This window comes from Ptychodera flava, chromosome 15, assembly GCF_041260155.1.
Source record: "Ptychodera flava strain L36383 chromosome 15, AS_Pfla_20210202, whole genome shotgun sequence".
In the NCBI taxonomy this organism is placed as follows: Eukaryota; Metazoa; Hemichordata; class Enteropneusta; family Ptychoderidae; genus Ptychodera; species Ptychodera flava.
In genome coordinates this window covers 14,953,917-14,980,349 of record NC_091942.1, presented here as the reverse complement: position 1 = coordinate 14,980,349, position 26,433 = coordinate 14,953,917, and the positions used below count along the sequence as shown (strand labels likewise).

General features: G+C 37.2%; 3 protein-coding genes across 3 annotated transcripts in view; 2 read left to right on the top strand and 1 right to left on the bottom strand.

Annotated features, from left to right (window-relative positions):
• The first annotated feature begins 1,337 nt into the window (after positions 1–1,337).
• Positions 1,338–9,499, top strand: LOC139151280 (HUWE1-associated protein modifying stress responses-like). Its single transcript, XM_070723962.1, has 4 exons — positions 1,338–1,676; positions 1,796–1,876; positions 4,995–5,318; positions 8,919–9,499. The coding sequence occupies exons 1-4, from the start codon at positions 1,481–1,483 to the stop codon at positions 9,149–9,151; spliced, it is 834 nt and encodes a 277-aa protein (XP_070580063.1). The 5' UTR covers positions 1,338–1,480; the 3' UTR covers positions 9,152–9,499.
• A 4,211-nt stretch (positions 9,500–13,710) lies between these two features.
• Positions 13,711–25,037, bottom strand: LOC139151278 (splicing factor U2AF 50 kDa subunit-like). Its single transcript, XM_070723961.1, has 11 exons — positions 24,880–25,037; positions 23,132–23,312; positions 22,671–22,774; positions 22,078–22,220; positions 21,839–21,955; positions 21,352–21,490; positions 20,809–20,888; positions 17,522–17,644; positions 16,880–16,972; positions 14,646–14,885; positions 13,711–14,269 (listed from the first exon to the last, which is right to left on the bottom strand). The coding sequence occupies exons 1-11, from the start codon at positions 24,893–24,895 to the stop codon at positions 14,138–14,140; spliced, it is 1,368 nt and encodes a 455-aa protein (XP_070580062.1). The 5' UTR covers positions 24,896–25,037; the 3' UTR covers positions 13,711–14,137.
• A 12-nt stretch (positions 25,038–25,049) lies between these two features.
• LOC139151277 (exportin-6-like) overlaps positions 25,050–26,433 on the top strand; it is a 35,455-nt gene continuing 34,071 nt past the window's right edge. Inside the window, exon 1 of the mRNA XM_070723960.1 lies at positions 25,050–25,226. Within this exon, the coding sequence (XP_070580061.1) occupies positions 25,224–25,226 (3 nt within the window). The 5' untranslated portion in view covers positions 25,050–25,223. The remainder of the gene's footprint in view (positions 25,227–26,433) is intronic.

The following is a 26,433-nucleotide window of genomic DNA, read 5'->3' as shown; positions in this document are numbered from 1 at the left end:
TAGTTTACAAAAAGAACCTGCAGAGAAATGTTGACTTGTCAGTTTTCTTTGCGCTTTTCATAACGAGCCTTCATTGCGTGGCAGCAACACACATATCTCCTCATTACAATGCTTATAAAAGAATGTTTAGAACTCTAGTAGTAGTATTTCAGTCTTAACCAACTCCCTACGCGTTGAGGACTGTAATTTGTCTTCAAAACTTCTTCAAGAAGATTTCATTTCAGTACATGCCATCAAAAGCACGATTTGAAAGTGACGTTATATTTTTCTTAATATCTTTCGACATGTTATTGTAGCACAAATGATCTTAAAGTGGTCTTAATTGCAAGATAAGAGCAAAGGGTATTGCAGATTGCTGTGAGATGTATCTCAAAAAGTAAGATGTGAACACTATTTTTTGTTCTTACTCACTCTATACACAACATACGCAAAAATCACAAAAATGACTGTATTACCTACAATTTTAGGCGTGTGTTTTTGCTAGGATTTACTTTTAAAAAATGGCGGCACAGAATTCTGTCAATTTGTAGTAAAAGAAGCGTGGATTAAGGGTACTACAGGGCCCCTAACTCAAAAGTAGGAGGCAACTCCAATTTTTCTATTTATTTTTGCTGTTCATATAAATACATTAGGCCTAAAGCATAACATACATGCAAAAATCAGAAAATGACAGTTAGCATGTGAATTGTTGAGATCATCAAAAGATGACAAAAGGGAGCCCGTTTGTAAAAGAAAAAAGCATCCGTTGACAGGTGAACTTTTGGACCACTTTTTTCTGTCCATTTTGTCGATATAATTAACCAGAGCACAACACATGCATGCATGCAAAAAATCAGAAACATTTTGAACATTTTGGATAGGTGTTTCGTTAAATCATCAAAATATGGGAAACAGCCTGTTTATAGTTGTTTATGTTTGTTGTAATGATTAATTAGAGCGCAACATATATAAAATTAACGAACATGACAATACTTATAATTTTAATGGACCGCCTCCCATACCAGTCCCACAAATCGGAAAATGTACCGCAATTTCATGTCTTGTAGAATTGACTATTTCAACACTCGACGAAAGGAAACTTTATGAAAATATTTAGGCTGAATTATTAAAAGGAATGTGAACTGCAAATAATTTCGGGTGATGATTTATCAATTGTTTTTGGAAAGAGCCAGACATGACGTGAGCTCTGACATCAGTAGTGACGCGTTTCAGCTGATGGGATGTGTATGTACGCCCTAACCACGCGCTTATGCATAACATTAGCGAAATGTAGTATTCCTAGGGCGTCCTGATTACATCTGAGCGTGCGCAGGGAACGGCTTGAAATGTTTTCCCACAATGCACTGTGAAGAAGAGATTTGGTGAAAGGACGTCCAGGGCCTCTAGAGTACTTCTGAAATTGTAGTCTTTTTATCCCGTTTACAATCCATATTTATGCATACCGAGGTTTGAACACAAAACCTAAAGACCTAATGTTGAAATGTCTGATCAGAAAGATCGACAGGAAGACTCGGTAGGCGACTTATGGGTGTCGAACTGGGAACAACAATGCATAGAACAACTTGAAAGCGAACCGAATTTCGACGATCGTTTGTCGGCAGACAGGGAAGAGACGAGCCAAAAATTGTGGCTGTCCTTCCAGAATTCTGCGACAGCCGTAGCTCAATTATACAAAGGTAGATTATTTGTATACTTGTCTTTTTTAATATATTATTTGACACTAGCTTTTTTCGCCATGCTTTGTTGAATTCAAATTCTAAACTTGTGCGTTCTTGTGCAATGTATATATTTACAGACCGTTTGTGTCATCACTCGACGCCAGCAGTATGGATATCATTTCAAAATGCAGCCACGGCAGTGACTCAGCTTTATAAAGGTCAGTGTACTGTGAAAGTTTTCACACTTTCTATGATCAGCTTCGATAATTTTGCAGAATTTGTTGCAGGTGATTTCATGTGATTCTCCGACGAGCAGTGTTATACAAGTATGTGTTTCTCTCCTCGTGTCGTCACCCCACCCTACCCCATACCCAACCCGCAACATATGAATCAAATATGGAGGACTCGAGGGCGAGTAAACATTAACCGTAACTTAATTCTGTAACAAGTCACGAGTATGGAAGGTTGCAAAATGGCGTCATTAAACGTATGACACCGTGAAAATAAACTCTAAATGTAACAGTTGAGGCTTTCAACTCTGCAAATGTTCCAGGGCACTCCGATTCGTCAAGGTTACAGCTCTTTGTGTTTCAGCATTATCAGCTGGGCATTAAAGCTTTCCAGCTTGCGCATCTGTTTAATGTTTTCATTGTATAACTTATCGGGCAATAACTGCTTGCTGATTATAGATGATAATTACACCAATGAAAATGTATTTCTAAACAGATAAACATTCTGCATCGCCTGTACAGCAGTTTATATTATGTATAATCATGTTTAAACACTTTTCTGTTCATTCTACACACTGACCTTGACACAGTGCCTAAGGCGGATGATACTAGTTATGTCGAGATATTTCTCAAAGCAGGTAGAGTGTGTTGTCAAAAATGTGAAATGTTTATTAATAGATCATGTCTATAATAATGTAGCCATTCACACAGATTAACATTTGGAGTGTACATTATATTTCTGTTAGGCACCTGATTCGTCGAACCCTTGTATACAAAGAAACTGTTGATGAACTTAGTATTTGTGCCTGAAATTATCAAGAGTATTACAGCAAAATTTGATTTGAACACTTTCATTTCCACCCAGTACAGACTATATTTTGTCGTGTGTATCATCTTGTGACCTTGTTAATGACTTTCTCACTTGTCTAATTGTAGATGTTATCCTTCCATAGTTACAGTATGATCCTATTTTTTGTCATCTTTTGTGATGTTGCTATCATGGAAAAATTAATTAAAATAGTGAGGAATAGATCTTTGAAATGCATATTAACCTGACTGAGTGCAAGTGGATATGTAGACGATACCAGTACTGTATCACTATTTGAGGAATGAAGCTAACTACTTCCCTATCAAAGACAGCATGTGCACAAAAATACCAGTGTTCTCCATAACCTATGTGCTTCTGTTCCAGGGCACATCTTAAATACAGATAAATGTATATATTATTTAATTAACCTTTTAGGTCTGTAATATTTCCCACCAGAATTTTAGTGCATTATTTTACCAATTTAATAAATTTTCTATAATATTTTAGTAATTTTGAACCACATTGACATCACTTTTCATGGGCTGCAGGTCTTGATCAAAATTTTGGAACAAGTCTCAAAAAAGATGTCTTGATCTGAAAAAATTTGCTGGCCTATATTTTATGATAGAGACTAAACTTGACTTTGGCATTCAAAGGGTTAATGATAATAATTTCAAAATGTGTTGCACGCACAGATACCACTTTATAATGAGGTAATTTCAGTTTGTTTGTATGAGCTGTATTTGTTTTTTGAGTGACTTACAAAGCTTGCATTCTATACTGCTTTGTATTAGCTTTCCCCCCGAAACAATCACATCTATTTTTATTTTCACTTTAATTTGCAACAAAATTTTGATAATGAGTATCTCATGTATTTAGTTGTGTGTGATAATGTTCTTTTTACGGCTATTTTAATTTTGTACAGCGTGAGGATTTTTGAGTTGCGTAAATCAATGATCATAGAACTATCTGTATTTGTTGTCCAGTATATCCGTGTCTAGTCACATGCCATAGATTTGTGATATAGTATATGTCACTGCCGTGCTTGCTTGTTTCATCCTATTGGAGTTTAAAAGTTGAGTGAATTAAAAGGAAATAAGTTGGAAGAATGTGATAATGGTACCAAATAGCATGATGGAAAGTTAGGTTTCTTCTTCAAATAATGTTGAATGGGTGGAAAAAACTAACAGCATGCGAGGCTGAATAAAGAAAAGCATTTCAGACATCAATGCACAGGTTAGACCAAGGCTGCTTGTCCTATCCTTTCATTTTTTTGAGAAACATTTTTGGGAAGTTGGCATTGTGTACTATGATCAGATGAATGTGATAACATCATGTATGTGAGCATATGTGTAGATTAAAGGCCATTTCAAGAATATCTATAGGACTAGCATACTGCTACTAGTGTTTCACAGGTTCAATAAAAACAACAAAATATTTGTGGAATGTAAGCTGGAAGCCTGCAAAGCTCATGCACCAGTGTATCCTGTTCAAATTTTGTAATTCTTTGAGACAATTTAAGGAATTTTTGACATTTTCTTGAGTATACCAGACAGCATACTCATCATATGTGAAGATTTTTGTTAGGAACCGTCTCAGATTGTTGCATAAGTTCAAGAAACGCAATTCTTACGTTTAGATCAAAACCCCCTCCCCCTAAATGAAAGTTCTTAACTGCGAAATGTTGTTGTCTGGGGAGAACAGTGTAATGAGAATTATGCATCTCGTGAAGATTGCAGTATTTGGTGCTGTATCATCAACACAGTGAGATTGAAATGACCAGGTATGGTTAGGGCAGGCAGAAGCTATAGCACATTTTAAATATTATACTTTTTATTGTTATAATTTGGTGAATGAAAGGTTTAGGATACAATGTTACTGTCGGTAAGTTGTATTTTGGACATGAATGAGCGAGGAACATTACTGTAAAATTTGTTGGCACGAGTGTGCAGTTTTTTATTTTTTATTTTTTGCACACAAAGAACTTGTGATCACAAAGTAAAACTGTGAAAGTTAATTTCACTGATTGAATGGAGGTCAAAGCCCCTCCCCTGTACATGAATGAATTTTGCTTTTCGAACTTATGTGACAATCTGAGATGGAAACTGGTGACGTGGTGATGCATCAGATTAGCACGGAGGGCAAACTCTGGCATGATTTTTATGTCACATGTGGCAGAGAAAGATGGCAGTTCCCCACATGCTGTATAAGTCATCATGTGATGAATTGTGTCAGTGTTTCATAGACTTCCTTGTTTGGATGCTGTACCTCTCACTCATCTTGATATTTCTACAACAGATTGTTTTGAATTACAAAGAAGAGGAATAGAGCTAGGCATTCAAACTGGGCAACAAAGGAGAACCAGAGACCTCGTCACATGGGCAAAGAAAAAAAGGCGACACATCCGCAGAGATGACCTACTAGGTTTCCTGTGTGGGAAGAACGTACCACCTAGGTTACGTTCTACACCTCTGCAGCGTAGCGGCTTTGACCGCTCATCTCCTAGACATCAGACTAGCGGCTTCGACCGAAGTTCTCCTAGACACCCTAACCTATTTAGCGATGGCTTACTGTCGCCTGACAGTGAAATGCAGCCATTCAGAGAGGCATTAGCATTACAAGGTAAGTAGCATATAGGGACGTGGCCATCCTCTAGTGTACAATTTAACATATCTTGTAATTCTGGACACTGTGACTTGAATTTGTAATTCTGCTAGCTGACACATTAGGCCAAGGTAATAATCATCAGATTTGTGATTGATGTCCAGTTCTTTGTTGTAATCAGAAATTGATCTGGGTAACCTTCATTTTGTAATGATCTGCATGCAGATGTGACTCTTTTTCCGTCCATCCGTTGAAGTGGTTTTCCACAGTGCTTTGCATCAAGTTCAATTACATCTTGAATCTAATCAATGGTATCTCAATTCAATTCAGAAAGGAAGCTATAAGATTAGTTTGTATACAGACTATACAGTCACACAATCTACTCAAATATTTCATGAATTGTGAAAAATGACATCGATAAATCTTTTTCTCACGGGAGAAATATTGCCATTTTGATGCTAACGTGTGTTATAATAATATTTTTTCTTGCCTGTGGTCGATAAAATACTTGACTTGTACACTGGATACAATGCCAGCTGAGCAAGATGTTATCCAAACCATTCTGCCGCTTTTTAAGGACACTTGTACTGGTTTTGGCTCAGCAATTCATATTTCAGTTTCTTCTGTTTGTCTGTTGTCATTCCCTCTGAACATTCTTGATCCAATTTAATCAAAGTTTACACTAGGACAATGTAGTATATGAGGTGTGGTGTAGATGTGCTCATCAATAATTCTCAACGGAGACTTTGTCAATGACTTTTATGTAGATGCTATCATCAATGATATGAGAAACAAGTGAAACTCAAAGTAACAGAAGATAAACGTCTCATGCCATAACTTTAAAATTATTTAATCAGAACATAGAAGGTCAGAACAAAAATAATTTGTCATTTGCCAGTGTATTGTTCCTGTAAATGGTAAAATTTGTGATGAGTAAGGTGAAATTTTCAACAACAACAAATTTGCCTGTTGCTAGTGTAAAAGATAACTTAATGCTGTGTTGTATTTGACAAAAGTCAAACGACAGCGTTATTGTTGCTTGTGTTGCTTGAAAACGATGTGTACAACTTTTTTAGCTCCGCTGTCAGCGACGCGGAGCTTATCAAATAGGTTGATTTTCCGTCGTCGTCCGTCAACAATTGCCTTCTCCTCTGAAACCGCAAGTCCAATTGCTTTGAAATTTTATATGCAGTTCACTTGGGGTGACCTCACTTAAGTTTGTTCAAATTGTGGTGATATTTGCATATTTGTATTTTTGGGGCATTTTCTGCTGTTTTTGGTAAAAAAATCTACTTCTCTGAAACCGCTTGCCCGATTGCTTTTAAATTTAATATGCAGTTTACTTAGGGTGACTACAGTCAGATTTCTTCAAATCGTGGTGAAATTTGCATATTTGTATTTTTAAGGCAATTTTTGTCATTTTTGGTAAAAAAATCTTTAAAAATCTTCTTCTTCAAAACTACTGGTCAGATAGCTTTGATATTTGGTACATATGTCCCTAGGGATGATCTATTTCAGATTTGTTCAAATTGTGCAGAAATATGCAAATTTGCATTTTTAAGACAATTTTTGCCATTTTTGGTCAAAAAATGTTTTTTTCAAAAAGTACTGGTCTGATAGTATTGAAATTTGGTATACAGGTTTCTATAGATGAACTTAGTAATAAATATTGAATTTCTGATGAAATCTGTAATTTTGTATTTTGGGGCAATTTATGCCATTTTTGGTCAAAAAATGTGTATTTCCAAAACTGCTCATCTGATAGCTTTGAAATTTGGTATACAGGTCCTACAGATAAACTTAATGATATTTATTGAAATTATGATGAAATCTGCAATTTCGTAATTTTGGGTTAATTTTTTCCATTTTTGGTCAAAAAATGTGTATTTCCAAAACTACTCATCTGATAGCTTTGCAATTTGGTATACAGGTTCCTACAGATCACCTTAATGATATTTATTGAAATTATGATGAAATCAGTAATTTTGTAATTTTGGGGCAATTTTTGCCATTCTTGATCAAAAGCATGTTTCTCAAAAAGTACTGTTCTGATAGCTTTGAAATTTGGTATACAGGTTTCTACAGATGAGCTAAGTAATATATATTGAATTTCTGATGAAATCTGTAATTTTGTATTTTTGGGGCAATGTTGCCATTTTTGGTCAGAAAATTTCATTCTCAAAAAACTACTCATCGGATAGCTTTGGTTGACATGTTTTGGTGACATGTTCTTAGGGATGATCCGATGTGATATATTCAAAGTATGATGAAATTGGGTATTTTTGCAGCTTATTTTAGCCACTTTTTCTGGCCATTGCATTGAGCTATCAAAGATTTCCACCTTCTTCATCACTGACATGTGTCAAAAATAGTTACTCTCTACATAAACACAGCGGAGCTATATCGGCCGCTAGGTCGCTTGTTTTATGGATGGTTTAAGCTGTCACAGGTGTTCTGGATAGGGCCTCTTTCATGATTTACTTAGGAAAAATTGTATTTAGTCAAGGTATTTTACAGGTTGGACAGAAATATCTGTTTTAATCTCTTAACCATTGCAAAGGGTCAGGCAGTTTGAATTTGAAAGCCATCCACATTTCAGTGGTCTTCACAAGTTATGATGTAAAGTTTGTTGTTTGATCATCTCAAAGATTAGAAAAGTGTTCATGATGTTCTAGAAATTTGTAAATTCATTTTTCAATGGACTGATCTTATTTCCTCAATGATTGTATGGAAATGATGTACTTCACAGGCAAGAAAGAGCATCTGTTACAGTTAGTTTTCAGATATTTTTGACCCGTGAGGAATTTTTAGTTTGGTTTATTTGAGAGAAGAGCTTAATTTATGTGTAATTATGACAGATTTATAGCAAGGTTAAGTGCTATTGTCATGCAAAGGGTATCTCTTCTATCAAATTTCTGCATTGAGCAATATGTTTACCGTTTGTAAAAATTTAAAAAAATTAAAAATTGAAGTATGATTTCAATTCAAATGAGTATTTACCCTTCCAATCCTGAATTTTGTTACAAATATTGGAATGTAGTGAGTTGGATGGCAAAGGTTTCCTTGCATTTTAAGGTTTGCCTTGTACTGTCATGTTTGCAGTAGGTGTATCTTTACCTGTACCAGCAAATTTTAGTTTTCTCAGTGCAAATGGTGAGTCCTTTGCTTCCTAGCATGTGTTTGTTTTTCTTTCGGTGCTTTATCCATGAAATCTAAGATTCAAGCACAACCCCCTAGTCTGATGGTTAATCATAATATGGCCTAAGCTGTAGCTTGGCAGTCTTGTTCTCATCACCAAGTAATGTCAGGTTTCAGTGTTTAACCATGAAATCTAAGAGCCAAACAACCTCCTAGAATGATAAAATTAATTGTACTGTGGCTCAGTCGTAGACTGGCAGTATATATGTAGTCTTGCTGTCTTTGCTAAGTAATGTTCGGTTTTACTGTTGATTTCAATTTACATAATTTCCATGGGATAGCCAATCATAGTGTTATATGCAAAATAGCCTAAAATATTCAGTATGAACCACTAGGAACAAATGTGCATCCCTAAATATGTAACTTTGGAAATTTTATCCTGATTTTTGTAATTTTCCTTAATTCTTTGTTTTTTTGCAGGTTTAAATGGTGCAATGGCCAGTGTTAGTGTAGATAGTAACACAACTGCTTCAAGCACTCAGGGCAGTCTTCATTTTGGCAGACGGCGACACGGTGCTTTTAATGAAGTCAATGCGGCGATGAACCCCGAGGAACTGTTCAATGTTTCTGACTCTAGGAAAAGAAACTCTAATGTAGCATCCACAGATGTTCTGATGGAATCACCCCCACATAAACGTGGCAGATTTTTATAGTAGCTCCAGGGACATAATTATTGCGCAATTTAATGTAAAGACAGACAAAAAAAATTTATGGTGAATAGGTTTTCTCAGTGGGGATGTGTCGTAAAAAAAATATGTTGTGGCCTGCTATCACAGGTTTGATGTATTGTTAATATATATGTTGTGACTTTGGATAACACAATATGGCCAGTTTGAAGAGCGATAGCTACTGTTAAATTTCCGAGAAACACAGCAACAGATGTGTCAATTTGGAGACCTGGCAAGATTTGGTTTAGATGCTGCATTAATGTTTACACCTGCACCAACTGTTTCATTATTTCACTACCATAAATAAAAACTAAGCCATTTTTGTTCAAATGACTCCAGTCGTGTCACTGTTTCCTGATGTTTTTTTGACAAGGGTACTCTGTACTTTCAGCTTCTCTCTCTCTCTCTCTCTCTCTCTCTCTCTCTCTCTCTCTCTCACATTCCACGTCTCTTTTCTCCATCTGTCTTTGTTGGTGTATTAGAACAAAGTGCCTTGAGAAACAAGTGTGCATGTTGTTAAGAGACACGTTCCTGGGCAACAACATGCGTGTCCACAATATAAGGTTGTATTTTGTTTCTCAGTAAATTAGTTGAATTGAACCCAGCAGCCAAGTATGAATCAGGAAAAATATTTGGGAGAGAAAAAGGCCTCAAAAGGAAACAAGTGACCCAGTGGCCTTTATAACCGACTGTGATGTAGACTTGCATCAAGTCTGTGATCATAAAAATATCAAAACAGAGTAAATTGAAAGGGAATTGAAGCAATGTACACTGGCAGGCTGTTGCATAGATTGTGGGGCGGACGTGATGGCTAGGCCAGCTAGTAACTGGAGACCAGTCTAACTGTGATGTGTGAAAAGCAATAAAGTCATCTAATAATTCTTATCGCAACAATTCTTTGACCCTGATTTACATCTGTATAGATCCAACTTTGCCGGAAAATATATATCTACCGATACTTTCCAGAAAAAGATTAAATAAACAGCATTGCCCAAGGTGCTTGTCAAAGTCCCAGGATGTTGAAAAGTATCCTGGATAAAATGCTTAGGAACCTTGACAGTCATCTTGCATTGCCTAAACACAACATTCATTTATTGATCGGTAAACTAGCTATAACCCTCCAAGACAATGGTTCCTCTAAGAGTTGAAGCGTATCAGTGAAAGGTAGCTCCCATTGACGAAATAGTTTAAACAGGTATCCCGGTTTATGAGCTGCTACGTGTTAAATTGTCTTTCAAATGGATTTGTATGAGACTGTAGAGGGGCTGACACCTAGAGGAAATATAGGTTTGTGGAAGCCTTACAGAGAACACCAAATTAACCCGTCAAGCCATTTAGCAAAATGCCTAGTGAGACAGGGAGTCATTTGGCCAGATAACAAATAAATTGGCGATCAACTTCACTGGTTGGGTACAGCAATTGCAAACACTAAAATCAGCGGGTAATCTCAATCGGTGTCAATTGTGAATTATTCTTCATCGATTCAGTTTATTTTCTAAGATACACCATGAGAGAAATGGTTTGTACCACTGTGCGATGTTTACGCAGCCTTTTATGGCAGAGTTGGGCTTCCTCCTGACTTTTGTATTACAATCGCTGTACCAGACCACTGAAGTTGACCGCCAATTTACTTGTTATCTGGCCAAATGACTCTCTGTTTTACAAGGCATTTTGCTAAATGGCTTGACGGGTTAATGTGGCGTTCTCTGTACTACTCTTGATATGTTTTTGAAAGCACAAGGTATGCTGAATGTTACTATTGACATTTAAATGAAAGCCAGCTCATCAAATAAGGATTAATCCACAGAAATCCATAGTGACTTTCTTTGCTCCATCCAACTCTGAGTCTGTACTACATATTAATCAACCAATAGGAGTTGCTAAAACTGACTATATGGGTCAAATACTATTCAAGTTACCAATAGTCATAGAAGATAACCTATGAAATCGCTCGTGAAAAGAATATACAGTGTTTTAAATCGGGTTTGAAGTCACAATGTACGGCACCCACTCACCTAGTGGAGAAGCCACAGACAAAACTGCTTGGCCAAATCCCCAATCTAAAAGAGATAAGTTCAGTAACGGAGCTTATAGTTGTTACAGTTTTTTCTCACTGCGTCTCCAAAGTCTAGTGCTACTTATCTTTAAGTGCTTTGCCAAATCGAACATAAGATCTTCACAAATGCAAACATTGAAAAATACATTTGAGACTACTGGACAAGTAGTTTCTGAAAAGTTTTTATCGGAATATGAGAAATGAGCAACTTGCTGTGATATACATAAATATGGATGACATTATCCTGTGAATGTATACACCAAAGTTTGACAGTATGGATGAGCACTTTCAGTAAAGTTTTTTACAACAATCATGGAAGACTTGAGAAACATGCTCTTAATATGGTAACAAAGGCATGGCGCCCTCTAGTAAACTCTGAACACCCTCTTATGAAAATGACATGCAATATTAATTTTTCTAACAAGAATGAAGGAATCCACAAAGTTTTAAAAGAAAAAATCAGTGCACACCACACAAGCACTCTTGTAAAAATTTCCTAGGGAGAACTCTGCCGCTTCAGTAAATATTGGAATGTTGGACTCCATGATTTGATTTTTGCTATCCAAAAATAATGTATTTCTTGGCACAAACCAGTTTGAGATTGCCATTGTTTCGAAGGAGGGTAGGTTTGGCTGCCAGAAACATTTCCCTCATATAGCCCTGTTTTTAGCCCACATTTGGTAAATGTATATATTCAAAAGAGAGCTTATATGGTCGGTGACGTATGTATGTTAGTACGTGTGGATGTATGTCTACTCGCATAAAAAACTCCAAAACCGCAGCACCTACCATCTTAGTATTTGGTGTACAGGTGCACCCAGGGGTGGAGATGTGAATTTGTTCAAATGAACATGTCAGTGTCAAAAATAGGCAAATGAGGTACGAAAAAGGGAAAATTCTGCAAATTGCTTAAATTCTGTAACCACTGGCCAGATTTGGTTGAAACTTGGTATGCAGGTTCTTTATGGTGACTTAAATTAGATTTGTTCAAATTGTGGTGAAATTTTGATAGTATTTTGGGGGCAATTTTTCCCATTTTTGGTCAAAAATCCCTGAAAGCACTCATCCCATCGCTTTGAAACTTGGTATGCATGATCCTGGCATTGGCCTCTGTCAGATTTGTTCAAATTGTGGTGAAATTTTCATATTTGTATTTTTGGGGCAATTTTTCACATTTTGGTCAAAATATCATTTTCTCCTGAAGTTCTGATAGGATTGCTTTGAAACTTGATACTCTTGATCCTAGGGTTGTCTTCTGTTGGATGTGTAAAATTTGTGGTGAAATATCCTATTTGTGTTTTTGGAGCAATTTTTTGCATTTTTGGTCAAAAAATGATTTTCTCTAAATTAACTATTCTGATTGCTTTGAAACTTGGTATGGATATACCTAGAGGCAACCTTAGTTGAGTGTCTTCAAATTGTAGTGAAATTTTCATATTTGTATTTTTGGGGCAATTTTCCACATTTTTGGTCAAGAAAATCATTTTCTCTGAAGTCCCTTGTCCAATTGCTTTGAAACTTGGTATGCATGTTCCCAGGGGTAAACTTTGTTAAGTATACTCACTCTGGCCTGCCACTTTGAAACAAATGTGGGCTCAGTGTCATTGACGATGTTTAATTAAAAAATTTGGCACTGAAACTGTGTGAAATGTAAGATTTTCAGCCAATGAATATTCCCCATTGATATTAAGCCTTTACCATTTCATTTGCATATTCAGACAATGCTCTCTAATACTTTGCATAAGCGCCATTACAAAATCCATTCCTGATGTAGTGCATCTTTTCCCACACAAGATCATGCAAGTACTTTGCATTCCATAGTAAAATCCCACCTCTACCCATGATGCATCTATACACTAAATACAGAAACACCACATGCACTGCTTCTCAAGTTCAAAATGTGGTGGATAAACATATACGCAGTTATGGTGGAGGAAACTGAAATACAAATGCCAAATGTGGACAAATACGCCATAGCTTGATTTCCATGGACATTAAAAGAAAAACTGTGAACTTTGTAATTGTGTTGTTCTGATATTGACTGATACTAGTATACTAGCACTGTAGTGTTTTGATGGAGAAAATGTCATAAGCTAATAGTAATAGTCCTTTTCTTTGGTTTGTTTGTGCGTTGTTTGTCCACCATATGTTGAACGTGTTCTTTCTCCACAATGCCACTGAGGGCATCCTTCAAAAGAGCTGCATGGTATGTAAGTTAGTCTCATGTAGGTTTCCAGTTTAAATTTTTTGCAGAAAATTTCAAGTTTAGATAGGACACTACCAACAGTTGGCTTTGAATCTTTCTTAAGAGACTGGAGCTTCAATCTGTACTAACCTGTTCCCATTGTCCAGTGTTCAATTCAGAGTGATTACTCCTAATTTGGCTGTCTGACCATCACATTCGACTGGTGCATTACACCCACACACACACACATGCAGATACCTCATCAAGAGCATCATTCAACCAAAGAAATATTTAAGTACAGAATTTCAAAGACCTGTAGTCTGTTTCACTTTATTTCAAAGAGGATGACGACAAATTACACTTTTAAGAAAAGAAAAGAATTCTGTCTTTGTACACTTTCTCAGATAATTCAGGTTCCAGTAATTTTGTACTTCAGTGTTCCACTCATAAGCCTTCAGCGATGTTTCAATGGATCGCAAATTCTATTCTAAATTTCGAAAGTTGAAAGACATTAGAAAGTACAGCAATTAAATCAATTCATACGTATTTTTTTCTCGTTTCAGGTTCTTCATGATTAAAATTTGAATACAGGTCAAACTCGTGAAATACTTCTTGGAAAAGATATCTGCAACATACATCAATGACTATCATAAAGTACACAAAATAATGACTAAATATCAAAGTTTTTACAACAAAAACAGAATGAAAGGTGACTGAAAAAGTGACAACATTAAAATTCTCTCCTGTGGTACTTGTCTGGGTCACAGAAGGAAGTGATTACGATGCGATTATTAAACTTTCGGCCTGCCAGTGCATTCTGGGCTTTCTGGCTTTCCAGGACATTGGTGAACTCGATGAAGATCTGGGGAAAGAGGAGAAGAAAGAAATGATTTTAGCAAAATTATGGACTGAGATTCAATAGTAAAGTGTGTTTAATTGTATTGAGGATGTTAAATTTGTTAGTGTTTAACTCTCATGTTTTTGGACTTGGAATACTTCATAACCTTGGTGTGTTCCTCAATTTTTTAACGTGTGACAACTTGTAACAGTAGGCAACCTGGGATTGGTAGTAATTCACATTGGCTGAATTCCCTTACATTGAAAACACAGTTTCTCATCTATGTAGGATAGTAAATAATTTTGTCTGGTGTCCATCAATAATGAATATCCTGTAAAGGTCCACATGCCGCAAAAGTTGAACATGGTAACCGTACTGGAAAGAATTGGACTATGCCTACCTTGCCACAGCCTGGTACATCTACACCTTCAATGGGACGAGGTATCTCAATGCTGCGTACAATGCCATATTTACTACACTCCTGCCGGACATCTTCCATGATCTCCTCGTATTCGTCCTCATCCTGAAGTTCATCCGGGGTCACCATGTTCATCAGGCAGAGCACCTCAGTTGTAGGTCCCTCTGTCTCATTGGTCAAGTTCAGTCCAGGTACTTGGATATTCAACTGTGGAGCCATTGCCTGCAATTTGAATATTGTGTACCAACAATATCAGTGACAGGTTGGGGGAAAATTTTTATTGAGAGTTCGCAACAAAATGCTATCAACAAAAAATGATCTAGGTTTCAGAGGTATAGATTGGACATGTAGGGGTATCAAAACAACAGACACTTGTGTTGATATTTTGCTACAAAAGCTCTCTATCAAATCTCACTTTCCTTTTCAGATAGGTGAAAGTAAGTCCCATATGCTGCAGAAATTATTCTTAACTTGACTTTAAATTGCTCCTACAATTCTGCCCAGTGAACATCTTGTATCTCCAATTTGTGAGCATGGGTCTTTTCTCATTTAACTTTTAACCCTTTTCCTGCCAGACAGTAATAACTGTATCACTTCCACATCAGCCAAGTCAGTAAAAAGCGGTATTGAGCCAAAACATGACGTATATTCACCCACTTGGTTTGGTTTGGTATGTTATAGCATCTTTTGTCCAAAAAAATCAACTTTACAGTATTATGTTTTCAACAGCCTTCAGATGTACAGTATTATGTTAAAATACATCATATGGAATACGTTGTGTTTCATTAATTTTAACCATCTTGACCTGGTGGTGAAATATGGACTTGGCAGGAAAAGGGTTAATGGTCAGGTCTGTCAAAAATGTGCAACAAACTTACAGTGACGGCACCAATTATTTTGACGATGAGATACAGCTGGATATTGATACACTACTGAATTAGGTTTGTCAGTTTGCTCACAATTTACCCTTTTAGTGGTCAACTTTTACAACTTTGCGCCAACATCAGACAGACTAAAACAGCAGGTGACGCAGCAAGATGTCTGTAAACTAATTTACTATGTAGTATGTTTATATCTTTACAGCAGCTATCAGTTTCAATGGTGACACACACAGAGACTGGTTGCCAAGTTTTACAAGCAGTTCAAATTTACGGAGAGGTGGTAAAAGAACGACGTTACTCTGCAAATTTGGACTCGGAGGACAGTGTTCTTTGTAGTTGAATATCAATAAAATTCATGACTTCAAAAAAATCTAAAACTAACAACACAAATCGATCTGAAAGAATCAGAACGTTTGAGTAGCGATAGCAATGTCTGGAAGTCAGGGCTTTGAGTCAGCAACTTTCTAGTCTAATAAAACTCAGACAACGACATGTTCTGGTATTGCCAGCCATGGTGGGGCTTTGTATACATACGCTGACACGTAATTAGCAGCTATCAGTTTCACTGGCGTAATGATCTGTACATTTGTACAAACAGACGTTGAACCAGACAAAAAACACAACATGGATGGCTCCCAGACGACACCAGCTGAAGTGAGAGAGAAGATTGTTCAGTTGTATTTAAACGGTCTGTCATTTTCAGAAATTGGTAAACGTTGTGGTGGTGTTTCAAAGCAAACGGCCAACAACATTGTTTTGCGGTACTTGAAAACTGGCAGTTTCCTGCCAGGCAAATCATCTGGAACATCGGTAAAAAAAACTGACCACCTCTCCGTGAATTTGAACTGCTTGTAAAACTTGGCAACCAGTCTCTGTGTGTGTCACCATTGAAACTGATAGCTGCTGTAAAGATATAAACATACTACATAGTAAATTAGTTTACAGACATCTTGCTGTGTCACCTGCTGTTTTAGTCTGTCTGACGTTGGCGCAAAGTTGTAGAAGTTGACCACTAAAAGGGTAAATTTATGAGCAAACTGACAAACCTAATTCGGTAGTGTATCAATATCCAGCTGTATCTCATCGTCAAAATAATTGGTGCCACAACTGTAAATAATAAGAGTTTGCAGAACACAATAGGTAATGGCAACTCTTCTTTCCTTGTGACAGGCAGAACACAAATAAGGTCTGCAAGTATGTGCCTAACTGGAAATGACAAGAGCTTTCAGTGATTAACCCCTCCCCTACAATGGTTTGACCCAACACCGTCTGTTTTCAAAATGGTGATTGTGGACCTGTTTACAAGGAATGGAGGGTGAACAATATAAAACTTACCGCTGCCTGTTGTGCATTCTTTGCACCAACACTTGCCCTCTGCACAATCAGTTTCTTGTCTCCTAACTGCATTCCGTTAAGTCCAGCTATAGCCTGCAAAAAATAGGTTAGAAAACAGTCAGTGCACAAAGTAGCTGGACAGAATCTAGGGTGATGATAGCAAAACTGATGCAACATGTCATGTATATGTGATGTTCAGTTTGTAGTACAGACCTCAACCAAGATGTCTCTGTGACCTTTACAAATAATTCAATTCTTAGAAACTGCAGCCATGCATGACATGAAGGTATTTGGTCCAACAAACAAAAAGGGTCTGTAGGTGGAGGCTTTCCATGATTCAAATATTTCTTTCTAGTTGATGGCAAACATGAAGATGCAAAGTAATGGGAAATCATAAAAGACTAAGCATAACATCTGTACATACAACACCATGCCGTACAGACACATTGGCAAATCAACTCTGATGAAATAAATTACTTTAGATCCACATCACTGTGTTGAGTTAACAAAACATACAATTAGGCTGATATTGATAACAACGAAAATCAGAAGTTTAAGCAAATTATAGGTGCACCAGTTCCAATGCACAGCTCATCACCTGACAGTGGATCACAATGCTAATCAGAATGGTGGAGATCTTACCTGATCTGTGATGTTATAGTCGATGTATTCACAGAATGCATAACCCTTTGATAGTGATGTGGCACTGTCCTTGACCAGATTGAATGCCTTCAGCTCTCCAAATGATGTCAACAGCTCTTTCACCTGAAATCAATGCAGAATGGGGCATATGAGAACATATGAAATATTGAAATTGGTATTTAGAAACCACTCCGTATGTGAATTTCTCAAACTTTTGATGAGTGTTCATTCTAGTATGAGGAACTTTTGAGGTTGATGTAACAACTTTGAAATGAGATTTTGCAATCTATCATGGGGCTGATTCACTCGGCTACTTGCAAACAAATCAAAACATTTTACTAAATCAGTTTATTAAGATTCAGACTGGGAATTTACTGTGGACGATTTTAATTGTTTTTTAAACTTTTTTTTGATAGGACAGCTGAGGGAAAGCATTAATTCCTGTTGTCATAGCTTGCCCTTGCTATGTGTATGTGAAGTTACTTGTTTCAATTACTTACTGTCACAGAGAGACACGCCCTTCACAAGTTTTCTTTGCAACCGGCAGTGACAGCCACTGTTTCACTTGAACACTAAAATGAAAATGTTCACACACACTTCCAAACTGACTCGCTCGTACACTCCTCCAGAGCAAAACAACCTGGCTAAACCTTCATAATAGAGCTATTAAAATCACACATACAAACTTCATATAAATTGTTTCCACATGTGCAACATCACAGAAACCATGGTGAGTTTTATTTTGTCTGAATATATAGAACCACTGGTCTTTTAAAATTCAGGGAAACTTCTCAGAACATATCATGATGTCATCCATATGTCATGTGACTTCCCATAAGTATCAAAGTAGGTTTTTTCATTCCTTTCAAGAGATGATTACACAAACAGTAATGATACATATTTGTCAAAGTCTTCTACTTTGGATATTTTTTTATTATCAGCATGTTATTTATAATGAACAGAAAAGAATAATGATGGTGTAAACCTTTTGAATGGCCATGAGAAGTTGACTGAAACTATTGCAGAATATGAAAACAGAATATCAAATCCCTGTCAGTACTTTTTACTTTTGCCCTTCATGCCATTTACAAGTCAACACCATGGAATGTGAGTTGTTGCATTTGTGGTCTCAACATACTGACACACAATGGAGTGAGGCACAGGGACTAAGAGTTGATGTTCAATACTGTGTGATTTCTTTCAGCTTGGAAAATGGAATGAGGAAGGCTAACAGTTATTCATGTGTTCTATGAATTAGTTTTCATTTGTTTTACTTTTTTCCCCAAAACGCCCAATGTAGTTTCTTTTAGATTACTGAGAGGTGTTATGCTTGGAGGGCAAAATTTCCACTTTGATTCTGAAGTGATATTATCATGTTGATGCTTGTTTGAAGGACAAAATTTACACTTCAATTCTGGGATGATACCATATGTTCATGCAAACTCTTGGATTGTGGGACATGCATGTTCACTTGAATGCAAAATAGGGATGCAAATAAGATTTTGAGGAACTGCTGAAAGTTGGTGCTTGAAGATGAGATATGAGAAAGAAATTGTACTGACTTCAATTCAGCAGTATACTGAGATAATTAAGAATGGAATTCTACCAATTTATGGCTTTTTCCAGTATGACAGTGTTAGTGGAAATTATTCCGGACATAGTGACTGAAGATGAGAGAAAGGTCCAGGGGATTCAAGGGAAAAGTTCAGTGTGCATGGGAAGACATGACTGGTTTGGTGTTCATGGTCAGGGTTGTAAGTTCTATGACTATTGGAGGGTGTGATATGCAAGAAGCAAAGTAGCTGGTAACAGGTAGTGTTAAAATACAGTGCTCCTATATAAGATATGTCAATAAACCATAATTTCTGTAAGAGATAATTTACCAAAGCCACAATGCTGACAAAGATACTGATTACAATCATTAAAATCTTTTGGCCTCTAAGAGTCATGACAGTTAAGTGTTGATATTACATATGCCTGAGTTATAACAGCTAAAATGTAACATACATGGGCACTTACAAAAGCCATTCTTTACTGTCATAATTTTGAAAAGCTGGAATATGATGGGGGAAACAGCTGAGGGAATCAAATTCACTATTGAACACCAAAACTATATGTCTAAGATTTAGACTCCATAGCTGTGCACTTCAAACATAATCATCACCATACCAAAACATCAACATCCACATTCAATCCCTCCTGTGCACACCCACCAACACACAAACCAACCAACCCCCTATTTCTCCTTGCTAATTTTTTTTTGATTGGCGATGTCCATGGCTGAATTGGCAGGGCTTCTAAAAGCATCTGAGATCACCATTCATCATTCAATTAAATCAGTGCACATTGTAACTTGCCTGAAGTCACCATCTTATGGTTGTAGATGTGTGGTATTGTAGCACATTCACAACAATTTTTAGGAACACTAGGTGGGATACTTATTATCCCCGACCCCTTAGCTAGGGAATAAAATGTATGGAGAGAAGCAAAAGGAAAAAGGGAAAAACACAACGTCAGTATGGTTTATTCAATGAAATTTTCCTGGTTCAACTTTCCAATCAACACTAATTTAAATTGCAGATCATTTATTTATATTTATTTCGCACTGATCATAACCTGAAAGAAACAATTTAACACAGAATACTAACTGGAGAAACACAAACATCTGAACCTTACTGTAAAAGAAAGCGAACCCTGGATACAAATTTTATTGATTCTAAAATTCAATTTATACCTGAGATGCATTTTTTGCTAGCTAAACAATTCATAGTATTTTAATTCATTCTTTTTCATTTTTTTGTGTACAGTTTTTGATTTTCAGAATGCTGGAAAAAAACAAGAGCCAGAATGGAAGAGGACCAACAAAGACCTAAAAAACAAAATGCCTGAAAACAAGGGGGGATGACGGACTTGTAGCTGAAATGAAAGCAGCTGAAAGGAGAAAGAGCTTGATGCCAATTGGACAATCCAGAACCTTTTTTTTTTGACCTGTGAAAGTATCCAGCTGAAAAGCAAGTCGACATTCAGACGATGCAATTACCAAGCCCTACCATTCAAAAATACCCCAAAACCCTGTTGACTGAAAGAACAGCAACAACGACAACAACTGCAGCAACACATACATACCAAATAACGCTGAGAATATACTACCTGTGACCATAGGAAACTGGACTGCCAGCACAGTTGGCACCTGATTCCTGAAACACATCGTCTGCAACACAAACAGCTGATTGTGTTATTTTGTCCGGTCTGAAAGATGCGTTTTTATTTCAGATGGGAACACTTACCTGATCCTCATTCAAGTAATTGGGCAAGCCACCGATAAATATTTTATGCGCAGAGTCCGGTACAACGGTCGAAACAACACCTGTGGGAAACAGAAGTACATTGTATGATGTAAACATTGACTCCTTGCCTAGTGTAGTTTATATCATAAAGATTGAACAAATTTTGCTAAAACTCAGCTCATGTATAACTGAAAACATTCTTTCATGAAATCCAGATCGATATTAAGAGACAACCTTTATGTAATCAGATAACAGAAGAAAGTAATTTGCATGTTGCTAGCATAAATTCACAATGGTTGCCATAAATCAAGTGTGTGAGGTTGTGATATCAGAATTGATAAACTTACAAAGACACAGGATATCTTAGTTTTGTTTCATTTTCAATTTCAACACATATTTAAGTACAATAAAACAGTTTACAGTTTGACAAAGTTATAGGTACTGTCCACAGTAACTCTAAAAAGCCATTTAATCCCAAAATAGGTAATTATAACAAAGGGTTATGAAATGTTATTTTGTTTCACACTTGCTGTAGAGACTGACCTGGTACATGCACACTAGGCTGTTCTGCCATTCCCGGGACCGGTTGGTAATCCTTGGGACGACGAATCTTCAGAGACTGCCCTTGAAACAACACACCGTCAAATGCCATGGCTTGTGTAGTCTCATCCACAGAGCGAAACTGAAACGGAAAAAAGTGGCGGGGTTATCGACGGGATCATAGTGCATTAAATTCTAGTACCCCTGAGCTTTAAGCAGAGTGACAACTATCACTAGAATTGAATATAATGAAACCCTAATACAATACTGAATGAACTGTATTTATGAATTCAATCACTTCATCTTCTGAATTGCTAAAGCAACTTCAAATGACTTCATGGAGTGAACTTACACTAGATTATCTTTTTGTACAAGGACCAATTCATAAGCAGCATGGAGACCAATTTAGAATTATTACTATACGAGAATAAATTTGAAATCTTGACTTATGTACTCAGTAAAGTAATGCGGGAAATGCGCTGCAGCTTACCTCAAGAAATGCAAAATTTTTATTTAAGTCTATCTGAACTGCTAAAACTGGGTTTCCAGGGGCCTGTGCTATGGCAAAGGAACGCATCTGGTTGTTGAAGAAATCCATCATTGCTTCCTGTGAATTGAAAAAGAAAGTGTAAGAGACTTGAATAAAGTCTGTGCTGCGAGCAAATTATACTAATTTTATAACAATATATGGTTGTAACAAAGGAGATTTGTGAAAACTGTCACTCTTACCTCTGTAACTCCGAATGGAATATTGCCGACGTAAAGTCTTCTTGCCTGCCTTGTCATTTGACTTCCAACAATGGGCATGTTGGAGCTAGCTGCAGCTTGTGCCATTTGGGTCACCACAGCAGTGGCCGGAATCTGACCAGCACCTGTATTCATAGAAGAATTTACAGAACATCTCGTTATACTAGTGATATCTTGGAAATTTAAAGGGAAAAACTGCAATGAGCTTGCAGCACCGTAATATTTCATGACACATATTTTGCAATGCACATCATACATATGCTGGTTGGCAATGGGAGAGCAAATGTAGAGAGCAAAGATTTAAGAGACCCTGATGCCGATGACATTATTTTACTGACATTTACATGTAATGCTATCCATGGATTCAACAATGTTGTTTTGTAACTCTGCAGTCACAGTAGCTCACATAGTTATACTATTCAATTCAGTTCAATATTCTGAAGTACAGTGAAGGATGAGCAGATATAGAAATATTTCATGTAACTCCCTTGTGAAAAAAATATTATCTGCCCATATAAAGCCACCAGTACAATGAGTAGCACTATATCATGTAGTGTACAACTAAGAATACTCACTCTGCATTGCTTTATAATTTATCGGCGCAATGTGTTCAAAGCCTGGCGGAGCAACATCCCAGTACAGAAAGGGCTTCTTTCTACGTCTTCGAACTGGAGACTGACTGTACAAGTGGAAACAAAATGGGTTTTCATTTACAAAATGGTTGTTGAAAAATGTCTTGGATGGCATTTCAAAATATATTGTCACTGCATCCCACTGACAGCTTGAATGTCAGAAAAGGGAAGAGAGTAAAAGAAATTTAAATGTTTTCATGTTTCTAACTTCCTCTTTGAGTGATAAATGAAGCACTGTATCCCAATCACAAGGATGTTTTTGCCACTGAAATAACCTTCGTAATTTTGTCAAAGCATGTCACTTGGGTTTGCAAAGTAGCACATGCTTTTGAGACTGCAGCTTGAATTTTTCGTCCTCCTGCACATTTATAATCAACAACTCTAACCCTGCTCACTGAGCTTACCTCCTCTTTCTCCTTCCCCTGTCCCGATCTCTGTCTCTGCTGCGACTTCGACTACGCCTTCTCCTGTCTCTTTCTCTACTGCGACTCCTGCTTCTCCTAGAGTTCATTTCTCGACTCCTACTCCTGCTGCGGCTTCTACGCCGCTCTCTGCTCCTACTTCTCCTCCTCCTACTTGACCTCTCTGAAACAGCAGAAAGATTTCATCTGTAGTTAGTATAACACATTTTACAGACACATGTGAACATGAAAAGGTTTGAGAATACACTTAACTGCACCATAACACTCCGAACATACATGAAGTACAATTAATGATTTATTTACTTCTGCATCTTATTTTTAATGTCCTTTATTATGGTAAATCTGTATAATCGATAATTTTCATTGAGCTAAGAGGTTAGTTAATCACACTGATAATGGTCATTGTTCAACACTTTCACTCTCAAGCCTTGAAGATGGGACCAATGTTTATCGTTATCTATCATGCCAGCTTTTAGATTCCATGAAACAGAATATGAATGGTGCACAAATGCATCACTTCCCTTGTCTATCAGTGGTACTCAGTACGAGATGGTAATTACATTACTCCTGTAATCTTTTCAAAGTATACATTTATAAATGAACTAGTACTACCATGGAATATTTCCCAAGGTGCAAAGTGCAAGTTATCTACATGTTAAGCTGTTTGCATGAAAATTGTACATATTTAAAATCGTAATTGGCCAATCATCCATAAAACTTCTGATCTTTTTCTACTACGGCGATAATGATTCAAAGTTTTAGAACAGAAATTAGTTGATAGTGCAACCTGTGTACTGTAGTACTGTTCTGTCAGCCTTGCAAAATTCTACCTGGCTTTATACGGGCAGGTCATATTTTTGTCATTCTCGCAGAAATGCAGACATGTATTTATTTTTGCATATTAATGAAAGAAAAGTGACATCATTTTGATCAATGCTATTATCAGTATCTGCAATTCTTTATATCAACATTCAACTTAACATTATCAATTCAACGTAACTATTGTTTTGAAATTGTGTGAAATGCTTTAAGAGCCACCTTGAGTGTTAATAGGTTTTTTACAATAAATGGATGGATAATAATGCTGCAGTGTATTGCCTCTTAACTCCTGAGTAGCCTGGTGTGTTTGAATTCTTTTAGATTTCCCTCTGCGCTCTGGAAAAGCTGCTACTTTTGCAAAATGAAAACTTCTTTTTGCAGTTCATGTCTGGGATCATGTAAACACCGTGAAAAAGTGCTGTAGGTTAGTTCTGACAGAACTTGGCAAAACGTGATTCCACAGGGAAATGGTATGGAGTAAATCAAAATGCCGCAGTAATTGAAAATTTACCTTACTTGCAACAGTGAGCATTCCTGCATCCCCGGCCCTGCTTGGAACAGGTAGGGTGGCTTGAGCCAGCATTTTGCTAACAAGTGACTACTTGTTCCTCAAAAAAATGAAACCAAAAAGCCCAACTTTTCGTAAGACACTGTAAGCGATCACCTCGTGAACCCGTGTTAACATATATCTGACGATTTCGTAGATGAAAACTTCACTAAAGATGATAATATGTAACAACACAACGATGGTGAACGTCGGCTATTGCACACACAGGCGCTGTCGCGCGTCACGCCATGCCTGCACTGCAGTACCAAGTGCTTTGTTCCCTACTGCACCACAAGTTTGGAAAACATATCCACCTACAGCCATTTCAGCCAACTAAATAAAGAATAAATAATAGGCTCATTACCTTTATTTTCTTCCATGGCTATGAACGCGTCCTAAGGTGATTTTTCTAGTGTAAATGTATCAATGCAGCGGAGCACGGCACATCGATGAGAACATGGCGGCGCGAAGGGCTTCTTGTTAACCAGCATGCTTTTCACAACCAGTCCTGCCCATAATGCTCTGCGAAAGAGTGACAAAGATGCCGCTTCCGGTTTATCAAGATGGGAACAGCACATGTTCAAGTCCCGTTTTCGGAGATATTTTGCTCGAGTGAACTTTCAGCTAAATTAGCACCAGCGTAAATCCTTCGAAACGGACAATCCCGGGCGATAACAACATATGAAATAATCGTTTCAAGCAGTCATCATGGTAAGTAAGCGTATGGAAATTAGCCAGCGTGGTTCACTTCGATGATGAGATACAGCCTTACAGGTCGATTTGCTCGTGTGTGCCCACCCAGACAGCCAATACAGTACATCGACTATGCCCATGGACTCTCTTTGAATATTCATTCCAGATTAATTACCTCCAGATTTTTTCGTGAAAAAGAACAGAAAACATCACTATGTGCATACCTGTATGAAAAATGAAACTTGTCATCAACTATATCGCATAAGGGAAGGTAGATGAAACACGCTATGTGCGACTTTGTGTTGAACAAAGTTGTGAAGTACAGCCAGGGCTCCGGGAGAATTCAGTCTGTTTTCAATATACAGCTCCTCCCAATTGCTCGTAAGAGCATAGTTAACCCTAAAGCTAGACAAAAGTGTTGATTTTATAAATGTGAATTCACATACAAATTGTTGTGGGTGGGCGGCAAGGGAGACGAGGAAGTTGTCGGCCTGTTCCTGCATTCCGATATGTGAAACCGATTTTTGGTTCCTGTCCTTCCACCAAGAAGGACTGAAAGGTGTCATTGTAGGGGTCAGTAATACTTTATCCAGCTGTAGTGCTTTAAATTAAATAATGGCACCGTTTTCGCCGACAGCTTCTAGCTTGTCATAGGTTATGAAAAGTGAGGGATGTAAAATCATGAATTTGAATGTTTTCACACGGTCCCTCCCATTAAACATCTAACGCATTATCAGGGAAACATTGACGAATATAACATAAAAGCAAATCACTTATCACATGTCGAGATTGATTGAACCGGCGATGGAGCAGTAAAGGGCTGCCACCAAAAACAGTTACAACTCTGGCTTTTTTTGGAACATCGTCAGGCTCTGATGTGTACAAGAAAACTAACGTGTACAAAATTCGAGGAGACACAATGTGATATGTCCATTGGAGATTTGCAGAGATTATTGTGTCATCTTTCCTGTACACCTTACCGTGATTCACCGAAAGTGTTTTCTCAATGCTCTTCCACTGAACTGATGTACACCGTAGGCCACAAAAAGAAAAGCTTTTGTTTCTCATCCTCACGCACAGTGATCTCGACTGATCACCTCATCCTTTTTCCATCCTGTTTGCTTGCATACTAAAATGCATCTTAAAATGAGAGTAGGCTACCCTTGGCAGAAAGTATAAGAGTTTGATTCTGTAGGATCACATGTACAAGCATGTACAGTTCTGA